Source organism: Halyomorpha halys, unplaced genomic scaffold (genome assembly GCF_000696795.3).
Source record: "Halyomorpha halys isolate HHAL.00 unplaced genomic scaffold, Hhal_1.1 Scaffold253.1, whole genome shotgun sequence".
NCBI lineage: Eukaryota > Metazoa > Arthropoda > Insecta > Hemiptera > Pentatomidae > Halyomorpha > Halyomorpha halys.
The window spans coordinates 462,494-475,703 of NW_027111492.1; the positions used below are offsets into that span (position 1 = coordinate 462,494).

The window sequence follows — 13,210 nt, forward strand, 5'->3', positions numbered from 1 at the left end:
CATTGACCGCACCCCCAACCATCTTCTCCTCATTTATCATCCACGGTCAACTATCTCTCATAATTATAAAGTATTAAGGGTATCAACAACCAATTCAGGCTAACTTGTACCAGCCAATCCAAATATTCCATCAACAGGCTTGCGCACGTGGGACTTGCCATCGTTTAGCATGTGTTTTGACACACCTTTGGAAGCTAAAGTGTTAAAGAACGTTCATAAAATCATCTTCTCAACTTTTGTATTCTTAAATTAATACATCCTTCACATGAATAAGAGTAATCTAGTTCTAATCTAGATTCTATAACACCAATGGGACACTAGCAATAATGAAATCTCAAATTGCTAATTTAACAAGTTATTGATCCCCATGTGTGCATAATAGAAAACCGGATAACTTGAAATCAATTATTAGTATCAAATGTATCCAAATCAATTAAATTTACAACTAATTAAAAAGAAATAATAATGATACATGAACTTAATATTTACCTTTTTCTTGCAATTTATCATCTGTTATTGGTTCGGGAGGTTTGGGTAAGACTGGCTGAGGCTGTTGAGCTACTGCAGCCGCCACCATCTGCTGATGCTGCAGAGCAGCGAGCTGGTGGGCATGTGCATGAGCGTGTGCAGCTGCCTGGGCGGCTAACTGCTGGGCTGCGGCCGCTTGTTGTTGCTGCTGCGCCTGGACCATCATTGCGGCGGAGGCCCATGGGTGGGGAACTAAGTACGGTGGCAGCGCCATTGTTTAACTTACTACAGACCTAGTTCAAATAAATGTAATAAGACAAAAACAATGTTATAAAAAAAAAGTCTGCTTCATAGCAGTTTGAAATACTTATAACATGACAAGAATTTATCATATATACCATAAATTAGATTTTTTAATTTTATTTTTAAGACATTATGAAGCTCAACACCACAATCACAACAAAAAAGTAATTTGAACGGAATATGGTCCAGGTGAGGTCAAAAAAACTCAAATAGTAAATAATTATACTATTTTTATTGAGCCAACGTTTCGCCCCACGTTGCAGGGCTTCGTCAGGGTTGTTTTGACGGGAGTCAAAGTCAGAGTGCCAGACAAAACGTTGGCTCAACAAAATGGTAAAATTATTTACTATTTGAGTTTTTTTGACCACACCCGGACCATATTCCATTCATCTATACACATGGTCAATCAAAAATCTTCCAGTATGTCATAAAAGTAATTTCTATTAACGAATTAAAGTCTATTAGAATGGTAAATTATAGATAACACTAGATTAAGACCATTGCTTCAAAAAATTTGGCACCCCAAGCTGAATAGCAGCAATAGTTCGACTCCTTCACAATGAAACACTTGGTTTATTGTTCCTAATGTTTACTTTATTCTTTATATTTTTTACATGAAAATTCCTATCTCAGGATTTATCTACCGAACAAATTTCCAAATGGAGCTACCTGATTTGAAATAAAAAAATTACCATAACAATATTTGCTTAAGGAATAAGAGGACCTAATATTCAGAATTATTTAAATGGTAAAAATAAATTAAATATAATTTCTCACTAAAAATAAAATATTAGTTAAGGATATAAAATGAAAACAACTCAAACTATAACAAACATCAATTATGTTCTATTTTCAATATCTATACTTCACATAATATAAAAACAATTTTCATGGAATAGTCCAAAATACAAAAAAGGAAGTACAATTCATTACTACAGTTCATTTAAAAAAATCTATTCAGAAAAAATAAAAATAACTAGGACAGTTACAGAATTATTGCGACCTCCTTGGAAACTAATCAGTTGTTTTTAAGATTGTCCTTTTTCATAGTTTTTTATATCCAATGAAAAGTATAAGTGAATGATAGTAAGGATTAGGTGATAATGATTATGAAGAATAAGCAGGTTTGAATTTAAATTGATTGTGATATAACATATATTTTGAGTTGTTATATTCGCAATTCCAAATAAAAATGTTTCACAGAATCATAATTAAAGTAAATGAGAATTATGATACTTGTATATTAGACCACCCAAGTCACATATTCTGTTGTTAAGAATTAAAATCTCACACACAATATAAACTGATTGTAAAAAAAATAAATAAATGAATAAATGAGAGGGGCGATTAAGTCCATACCAATTGGAAAAAAAGGGACCCTTTCAAAACTTCCCTCGATAGAGGACAGGAGAGATATGAAAGTTTCACCTCCAGATGCAAAAGTCAAGTCTGTAATGAACCGACCCTTTCAAAAAAGGGTGACAAAAATGAAATTAGCCAAATAAAGTAAAAAATCATTCTCCAAATCACTTCTAAGTTGGCTAGAATTAATCTATGAAGGGCAAGAAGCCCTCTCTGGCTTGAAGCAGTGAAACCATAAATCATTTTCACCATTCCTGACATTAAGAGCAAGAAGTATATTCCTGAGAAACTTAAGAAAAATCTTTTCCTGGAGCACATTAACATCAAATTTATTCAAATCTTTGAAGTGTCGAAAATTATTAGGGCACAATAGAGACCCGGAGACTCAAAATTTGTGTTCCTAAATGACAGGCATGTGAGTTGCAATCCCTCAGGACGAAGTGGGACAAAGACCAGAGAAAACTTGCTTAAGAACTTGAAAGCCTGATGGCCATGCAAAAGAAAGTCACCTTGAATGATGAAATAAAGATGCTTAATAAAGCCGCCATTAGCCAACAATGCACCATGAGCCATCTAAATCACGACCCCGAAAATGCCACCCATGAACTCACTCGACGAGGATAGGTCCTCATTTTCTGCTTACAACTAGAGCACACCAGGCTAAGAGTCTACCCATTCCAAAAGCTCCATATTAGCTTGTACTCTCTACGAGTGTGGAGGAGATGAACAGAATGCAGAGTAAATCTATACATACAAATTCTTTTTTGAATAAAGAAGGCTGATCTGGTGATCCGTCTCCCATTGAAGTCTTGAAAAAACTATGGAAGCCTGGAGGACCTCAGGAAAATCAACGAGTTTCTCATTTTAATCCATGACCTGGCCATCCAAGGGAAGAATGCCGAAGCAGAACTGATTTTTATCAAGTTCCTAACATCCCCTCAGAAGGATCTAATGGGGGTTTGTAAATTCCTAAGTGAGTCGACAACCAGCATTTCATTTGAAAGTGTAGTAAAAATAGAATAGGTTATAACACACAACAACAGAAATAAAGTCTGTGCAGCCTGATACAGTAACAGAATTATTAAATGCCAATCACTACCTTGCACAAAATAACAAGGTTCACACTCTTGTCAGTCTACTCCATATTATGGAAAAATAAGAAAATGTTTGGATATGCAAGTAGATCAAACAGGCTCTGTGGGTGTGTATAATCTTTGATTAACATAACAATATAATATATTATATATTGATAAATCATACAATATGCAGATTTCTTACATAAATTGTAATAACAACAAAAGAGTGTTAACAATATAAAAAAATGAACTAAACAAACAACCACCAAATGGGTCAAAATATCGTTTACATTTAGCAAAGTGATAAATAAACAAATTGAAAATGCATCAATAAGTCTTTCTACAGCCAAACCATGGAAACAAACAGAAATCAAATATACAAATGAACATTAACTTACACTAAATTTTACTAGTACTAATCAATGGTGTAACAATCTACAAAAAAATAAAGCACTTACTTTCTAATAGTTCGTTACAAAAACTTTCATACTCAATTAAATTAATCCTTTAATCGCTTTTAGTACTTCATCTGTAAAGATAGATATACTAAAACCGCATTTTTACAAATGCAAACACCGAAATACTAACCAACGACACCATTAAACTCAAAGCAAGTGTTTCGACAGTGTTGCTCAAAAACAATGCAATGTATCTAAACCACAACTTGTTTAATATTATTATTTTTGCATTGCCTTCTCACTTATTTTAATATTTTATAATAAATAAAATAATTTATAACCCACAAAAGAACAGATTATATATTCACAAAAATCGCTTGTTATTTGTAATCAACAACACTGATTTCAAAAACTTCAATAGTCTATTATAGCTTGGTGTGTCGGTGGGGTGTTCCTGTGACTGTGAGGATATTCCGAAGGTTGGGTGTGTTATTCGTCTGTAGATATTTATCGACAGTTGCTAACATTTTATTTAGTTTTTTTTTTTATTGTATTACATACATTTAGATCTTCACGTAGTTTTCTCGTTATGGATCTATTCAGCTCTAATTTCGGATACCCAACCGTCGTAATTAGTTCTGGTCTGTTTTATCTGAATAACTATTGGATTTTAAATGCTCTCACTCCATCATTGCTTCAAAAAAGCCCCAAGAAACAATGGAAATGGCGAAATACTGCGAATTCTCTTATACATTCATTTATAACTGGCTGTGGAGCTTGTTTATGGTATGTCAAGTTAGAACATTATTTTACTAAAACATTTAATTAAATCAAAATTATTTTTCTATTAAAATATGTATCACTGTGTAATACAAGTTCTACTCGTATGATTTAGTTTTTGGTCAGCACCAGATATGCGAAGGGATCTCATATCAGAATGGACCCCTGCTTCATACACTCTTATTTCAATTTCAATTGGTAAGCTTATCTCAGAATTTGTCCTTACTAACCTACTTGTGAAAATGTTTTACTTTATAGTGTTTTATTAGAGTTATATTTTTTAAATATTTTTGAGTAACTAATTTGTAATTGAGAATTGAAGCAAACATATCAATCATTTCTTTAAGTGACTAATGCTTGCATTAATTCAATTAGCGTCATGCCACATTTCTTAATGATAATATGATAACACAAAATAATAATGGCTAAGTATTCATTTCATTGGAATTTGAATTGAATTTGTCCTTGGAAATCACCCTTTCATATTAAGATGCCAACTGTGAATTTAATTAGGCAATACATTAATTCAAGAATAGTAGTCCTTAGTGAAGAGTTAAATTTATTTTATCTCAAAGTATTGTTGTCATGTGTTAAAATCCACAGCTTCAACATTAGCAGCATACCTCTTCCATTATTTGGTAACTAATTTAAATTACATTTTCCCGCTGAAAATTGATATTAGTCTTATGTATACAAACTTTGAAATTTAACATGTCATTGTTGAATATGCATAGTTAACCTGATGACTAATGGGGGTTTTTAAGTCATGTTTTATTGATTATTGGTAACTTTCAAATTTAACTATGGATTACATATTGTGATATTTAATTTCGAACTATTCATGTTATTTGATTTAAAATTGAAATAATTTTTAAAAGTTTAGTCATAACAAAGGTGTAATTCTGGTATTATATACTACCCTGTTTCTGTTCTCACTAGATAGATAGCAACTTTATTTGTTAAGGAAAATTTCTTGTACAATTTTACAGCAAATAATCACTAAACTTCATATAAAACTTTGAAGAGTCCGGCTTATCTAGTAAATTAAAAGAACAAAAATATTACATAATTAAAGAACAACGCAAAAATAATTATAATTCAGAAATTAACTACTTCCTGTTCTAATTTACATGGATTGATATATATACACTTGTATATAAATGATATACGTTTTTTAGTCTATCTGGACTATTGGTAATGAGAATTGGCTCTGTATTTAGCTGGTCTCAATTGCACGTTATATACTATCTCAGATATTTCTATCTGTATTTATTAAATTATAAATACTCAGTAGAGAAATATAAGATATAAAGTGTTATAGATAAATTGGTTTAAAGTATTGTAGGGTTCATTTATGTTAAGTGATAATGTCTTATTTTACATGTGAAGTTTGATGTTTTCTTGACCACTTTATCTTTTTTTTTTTTTTTTAAGTTGACTGTGTACGACGTGAAGTCTTCCTGGAGCACTAATATTAAAATTTTATATTAGTCTATAGGATTGTTATTTATTAGAGTTTAATGAGCTATTAATATCCATAGATAGGCTATAATTTGTCATTCTTTTGTTCTATTAATTCGTCCAGTGAAAAGCATGTAAATTACTGAATACAACCTATAGGTGCGACCAATGTCTTTTAATGGAATACCCAATTGTATTTATCATCTCTTCTTACTGATTCAAGAGAGCATTGTTTAAGCAGCCTATTCTCCGGCATGAAGGTAAATTTCATCCAATAATTCATAATTTTATGGAAAAGATGGTCAGCTGTGCAGTCAGCAAATAAACAAAAAATTATTTATTCGTGCCGATGTTTCGACCTAAATTTCAGGTCTTCGTCAGTGAGTAAAGGCGGAGTTTCTGGCTAAACTAAATAATTTTCTTTTGGATGAAAATCTCGATTCGGTGGTGTCCTGTTTCAAGGTTGACAATATAACTTTCTGTGTTCTTTGGCCAATGAAAAAGGTTCTGTTCTCACTATTATCTTGTAAAGCAATCAGTGTTAATCACTTTTAATTCTTTAGGGCTTGCCATTTTATTATTTAATAATCTTAACATCATGTTAATTAGAAATGATTCATTATCAAGGGATACTAAAAAGTTACAATTAGCTTTGCTATGTATATTTATATTAGGAGTGCAATTCCCAAACAAGTCAAGTCCAGTTTGAATTTTTTTTTTTTTTAATAAACAGTTATAGTACTTGATTATCCCTGAGAAAAAGAAATTATTTTAACTTGTGGTAGTCTAGTACCAGAACTTTTAATGATTACAAAAAAAAAAATGTTTAATTTGAAAATTAGATTTGCTGGTTTTGGAATTTTATGCTTCATAGTATTAATTTTTTATCCAACTATTTGAAAAAATTATATTGTTTTACAATTTACTTTTGCTGACAACTTAGAGGCCAGGGTCGACTCATTTATCAAATTTTAATATAATTATGTTCTGTTTTATGTAATTTTTAAGAATTTTGAGCAAAGTATTGTAATTTAACAGTACAATGGATTGTTTTTATCTTAAATCTTTTCTTTCTCTTTGGTTTAGTTATCTCTCCAATATGATTAACTATTCTAATTATATTCCGTTTTTTTTTTTGTTTTTTTTTTTAGAAAATTACTCCCTTTTATTAAACTAACAACATGAAGGGATAATGGTTAAATATTCATTAAATAATCAAAAGTTTTTACTAATGGAGAAAATAACCTGAACACAGTCATTTCAATATTATTTTTATTTGATAAACCGATGTTTCGACCCAAACATGAAAATGTGAGTCATCATCAGGGCTAAAATTGATATGAAAATTACATGAGATAAAAGTTACTAAGTTTTCTAGAATAACTTGTGAAAATTTAAATGATGTATAAAATAAATAATTTATACATAAAAGTTTTTAGAAGACCCTTTAGCTGAGCACGATGGGGCGATGGTCTCAGAGCACTTAGTTTTGAAGGTTATGGGTTTGATTCCCATTTGAGTTAGTCTATATTTATTTCACAGCAGATCCGAAAAATGGATCTTGATATTCTCACTCTGGGGCTGTTTAAGTCTTCAATGTAGGACTTCAACCATAAACACAAAAAAAAAAAAAATGAAAATTTTTAGGCAATTTTAGGGTATTCTTATTTATTAATTATAGGAAAGGTTATTTCACCATAATTTTATTTTACAACTAAGATGTCCAAAGTTTCATCTATCATGCCATCCTCAGGAAAACTTCCATGACTTCACTTCCCAATAAATTAATTTAAAATTGATTATGTGTATCTAATATCAAATATCTATTGTATATTATGCATAATCCATTGTAAATTAATTTATTCGGAATTGTATATTTTCTGAATTTTTATGATATTTTTGATGACAGCATGATAGTCAATACGTTGGACGTCTTGATTGTAAATTAAAATTATGGTGAAATAATCTTCTCTATAATTATAAAATAAATAATATTAAAAAGTTATTAAATACTATACAAATTGTAGTATCTGCTTTGCTTTGTAGAACATCTGACAAAAAAAAAATTGATTTTATTTTGAACTAGACCTTTTCCAATGATAGAACCATTGGCGAGGGTTATTTTCTCAAATAGGGTCATCCTGAAGCCAGTATGGTTGTCAGAAAGTAACCTCAATCTAGGGAATACAACAAATAAAATTTAAATTAACAAAACATTTGTTTTGTCGGATATGCCTCTACTAAAGTGAAACAGTAATATGCAGTATTCTTTGTTGAATAAGGGAAATAATATATAATGGCAGCTAATAACAGATAATGGTAGTAGATAGTGATGATAAACAGCAGATGAATGTTATCATTGTTAAATGGTGTACAACTTTCATTTGTTATTTGTTATCATTTCCTCTATCTACTGTCGTTATCTGCTATTTACTACCATTATACATTTTTATTTATTGTTGTAGATTACTATTATTTAATTTTTATTACTATTATCTCATACCTTAAGTGTAGTTTTGAAGATGACCAGGTCAAATTAAATAAATATGAGAACTTTAATTTTATTATGCATAATATTATATATACTCTTAATCTCAGGGTGGGTTTCTAGGCAATCGGAAACAGACACTTACTAATAACACTTAATTAATTTAATATCTCTTTTACAAATGTATTTTAGGTAGAACAAAACTAACCAATTTCATAGAATCTTCTTTTGATGATTTTTCAACAAACTTACACTGACTGTTGGCAATCTTTCAGTAAACAAAACACTAAAGAAACAAAGCATTGGTCCTTTAACAGTTTTCACTCATCTTATTCACTGGTGATCCAAAATAAAGAGTCCTTTATTCTTCTTGGGTGACTCTTCGATGTCCTCTTGAGCTGGATAAAAGATGTTGAGGACCTCCTCATCCAGGAAACATCATTCCCCACCCGTGCCTAAGCAATGAATTCTAAAAAGCCTGAGCCTAAAAACCAAGTTTTCTTCCTTCCCCTTCTCTTGTTGTTAGTTCTCAACATCAATTGTAGCAATTTTATGGTTTTGAGTTTTTTTCCTAATTTCCTATATGAACATTATTCTTTAACACTTATTCATGACTTACATTTTTTCTTAAATTTACTGTAACTACAATTATGATGAGAAGTTAAATAAAGTTTTTTATTTTTTTTAATAATATTTAAATCTGCTCAACATGGCCCCTATTCAACTTTTTTATTATGGCCAGACTTTTTGGAGGACACACGCTGCCATCTTCTTTGTTTTGAATAACGATCATTTCAACTCCATATTTGACTGAACAAAATTGGTTCGCTTTCTTTTTGGTTTAACAAAACAAATGAACAATATTAAAACGGTACATAAAAATTTACTATTTGCTCAAAAAGAGCATATTACAATATATATTTGTATTATTTCTTTTCGTTGCATATTTACTTTTAGTTATTATATGTGAAATACGTTGTACGGGAAAGTATTGCAATCTTGCAAAAGTTCTAAATTGAGTTTTCGAACGAAATTCACGTCTTAAGGTCACCTGAGTTTAAATAATCTAGTATTGTAAAATGGTCTTTCTTTCTATATGTATGTGGTCAGCCTAGTTCGAAAACAAAATGTCGTACAAGACTGAAATTGAATATTTAAGGCTAATTTTTGCCTGGGATGTAACGGCAACTCTTTTGATGACATTAACTGACCAGAAGTACCACTTTACAAATCAATCTATTACATTTTTCTGATTTTCTAAAAAAAAACAGCCCCAATAAATTCGGCAAATCAATATAAAATTAAGTATTCATTAATATCAAATAGTTCTTATCTTCTCTGAAATAGTCTGACTAGGCTTAAATGCACATATTCAAAGATCTTGTAAATTACCTTTGATTTTTTTTATTTAGAATAGAATAATCTTTTTTTTGTTTTTTGCATATAATGAAAACGGGTTAAGTATAAACTATGAAAGGATTTGATAAGTAACTTATGGATATAAGAAGAAAAATATTTTTTTTCATTTAATTATAATTTTTTCAATTTCTTGAAACTGGTATTTATTTATTAAATAAATCAAATGGTATCATTTTTTAGTCTCAGCAGTCTTTATTTTATCAAATTGTCCAATGAAAGTTCCATGGAAAATTGGCCGAAAAGTTGGACTATTTGATAAAATAAAGACTGGTTGAGACGAAACACGGATACCATTTGATTTATTTAATAAATAAATACCAGTCTCAAGAAATTCAAAACATTATAATTAAAGTAATATTGAACTGATCCAACATGACTTGGTTCAAAACGGCTTTCAATGAATTTATATTTGATGATTGTCCTTGAGAATGGCCGAAACATTGGACTATTTGATAAAATAAAAACTGTTGAGACTAAACAAGGATACCATTTGATTTATTTAATAAGTATTTTTTCATGTTGATAACAAGATTTCCGAAAATAAGAGTAGTGATATAGGATTATTATGCACTGTTGGAAAGCCAAAGATTTTAGAAAAAATAATAAGTAAGTTGTAGAAAGTAATGAAAAATCATGAAAAAAAAGAATAAATAAAACACAAGTTTGCTGTTCAATTGGTGTACACATGGGCATTTGATAACTGTTGTCATGTCGACATAGTTATCAAAGAATTACTTTTTTAATGATTGGAGAAGTTTGTCAGGGGGTGCGATCAGCAAATTATCTGGCATAAAATAAATAAATATTGTTTTGTTTATTTATATTGTTCTTTGCTGATCACACTCCTCTCCCTCTCCCCGACAAACTTCTCCAATCATTAATCTACGGTCAACTATGTACACCTCATTAATTACTTTTTTAATTTAACTTAACCTAGATTTGAGCCTTTCAGTTGACTTGATGACTAATTCCATAAAATCATTCTTTGTATTTTAAGTATTGAATCAATAATAATTTAGCATTGAATAAATGGTTAAGAGCACAATGTAAATTTTAGTTAACTATTATATTTTTATAATTCTGCCATACTTTTGTTAAAGAAAACTGTTTAAATTTTGGAACAAGGATTATTATTATCAAAAGTGCTCTTGTGAAATCTTTTTAAATTGAAGTAGTCGAGTAAGTATTGTCACAGTGCATAATTCAGGAACATTTGTTCTAAAACAATCGAAGAGAAATTTTTTTAAATTTGTTTATAGACATTTACAACTTTACATAATAATAATTTGGTAAATTTGATGTAATATCATAATGGTATGATACAGGTATGGAGAGAAACTACCAATTAGTAGCACTCAAATAACATTTTTACATTAGAAGGTCTAGAGGCCATCTTCTTTTCTGGCATCTCAGAGGATTGTCTGGAATGGAAGAGGAAACAAGGCTAGAAACTTGTGGGTTTGGGTGGTTAGGGAATTTATAATGAAAGTATTCATATCTGATGTTCAGATGTTTGGGTCGAAACGTTGGTATAATTTACAAAATAAATATAAAAATGACTGAGCTCAGATAATGTTCTCCAATATAAACACAGCAGTTGGTAAAATTCATCAACAAAATTTGTATTGCATTTTTATTTTATTTTATTTTTTTTAGGCTACTTTATTTATGACTTAATTGACATGGCAGTGAATGATCCCAAGTCTAAAACTTACGAACTTCTCCTTCATCATTTCATGGTGAGTCAGTTTTTATTTATGTATTACGCATTATGAATTTAATCTTGATCCGTAAGACAATAATTATCATTCTGAGCTGTATAATTTTGTGGTGAAATAAAATTAAGGAAGCAAGAGGAAAATATTAGGCTATTCAAAAATTTATTTGATCTTTTTAAAAAAATGATCAAGAACCTTAAAAAAGTTTGTTGCAATTTACTCATATAAATTAATCTTCTAATTTTGTTTGCTTTTGTAATCTTGTCAAAACTTTTCATTTATGAAAAACTACATCTCAGGAACAGATATCTGCCAGAAATGAAATTAAAGATAGTTTTATGTACTTGGAAGTAGATAATAGCCTTTATCTTTGTAGGAGTAGTAGTTTTTATGATATTCGCATACAAAGTTTTGTTCGAACAACTAAAAATCAATTTATTTTAGCAAATATCATCAAAACTACAAGTCCTATGAAGATAAATGTCATAAACTACTTTATAGCACATTGAACTAGCTTTAATTTGTGTGCTAATAGACATCTATACGTTTCATAGTTCCCGAGATAAAGTTTTCGCACTTGTGCGACTTTATTAGTCACTAATAATTGATTTTCCAGTATATATTTCATGAAATGTTGCTTGTAAAAAAACTTAAAAAAATGTATCTTGTGAATTATTGAAAGTAAATAGATCTTTAGTAAATTTACTCTACTTTAAATAATGTTCTATTAGGTTTTCTAGCATTGTAGTTAGTTTTAACGGTATAGAGCTCCAAATGAAAAATAATATTTTTTTTTTAAATGTTTTAAAACTTTTTATTCAGTTTAAATATACTTGGCAGACTTATCAATTTTGACTTGTAATTATACATAGTTTTCGTTAAAGCAATAAAAAATTGGGATGAAATAAATGAGTTTTTTCTCCTCTTGGGCTCTTGTATTAATAGAAAATGATACTAAAATTCCAAAAATTATAGAAGTTAGGAGAAGTGCACATTTTAATGAGACACTGTATATAAGACGCTATATGGGTCTTTTTTTTTAAAAATTAAATTGGAAGATCAAATAATTGCCATTAAAATCACTTTCAAGAGTGCTACTCATAACTAGGGATAGGATTTTTACGTTTTCACAATTTTTACCTGACCATGGTATCTTCGATTTCTTACTAACTAAAGATGTTTCAAGACATTTCTCGCCAAAAGAAGCAATTTTTATTTCACATATTTTTAAATATTTGGTCTTTTTTACATATTTTGTTGTAAATAACTTTTTTTCTGAAATATCTGCTATTTTTAGATATTTTGTCCTGAATCACGTGTTTCCTTAAATTATTTGTTCAATTATAAATACATTTTTAGCAGCAACTACGTAAAATTCAACTGAACGCAAGAAACTTAAAGGTGAAATTTATCATTTATCATACATAGTGCATAAAAATTCTATATTTTCATCTTTGAACACAAATTATTAGCAGTGACAATAATAAATTTTCACACAGAATTGCATCGAGAATTTCTCAGAATCAATTAAGAAGAGCAAAAGTCTTATTCCTGTGGCATTTCCCTGGAATTTGTTTACTCCTCAATCCATTTCTCTGTTTCCCCCCTTCCCATGGTCCTTTCTCATCTTGGTCTTGTTTCAATCCCCTAGTTTAATTACAATTACTAATCAATGTCTTGTTATTGAACAGCTATGTTTTCTCTAAGTACATTTTTTTATACATATTTTAAAATAAT

General features: G+C 29.6%; 2 protein-coding genes across 4 annotated transcripts in view; one reads left to right on the plus strand and one right to left on the minus strand.

Annotated features, from left to right (window-relative positions):
- Prp8 (pre-mRNA processing factor 8) overlaps nt 1–3,829 on the minus strand; it is a gene marked incomplete in the record, with an annotated part of 69,745 nt that extends 65,916 nt beyond the window's left edge. The window contains 2 exon segments of the mRNA XM_067049531.1: nt 490–761; nt 3,668–3,829. Of these exon segments, the coding sequence (XP_066905632.1) occupies nt 490–742 (253 nt within the window).
- A 202-nt stretch (nt 3,830–4,031) lies between these two features.
- Nucleotides 4,032–13,210, plus strand: part of LOC106680312 (TLC domain-containing protein 2) — a gene marked incomplete at its 3' end in the record, with an annotated part of 15,725 nt that continues 6,546 nt past the window's right edge. Inside the window, 4 exon segments of one of the 3 annotated variants that reach the window (XM_067049530.1) lie at nt 4,032–4,086; nt 4,175–4,393; nt 4,503–4,585; nt 11,412–11,494. In XM_067049530.1, the coding sequence (XP_066905631.1) occupies nt 4,197–4,393; nt 4,503–4,585; nt 11,412–11,494 (363 nt within the window). 3 annotated transcript variants of the gene reach the window in all.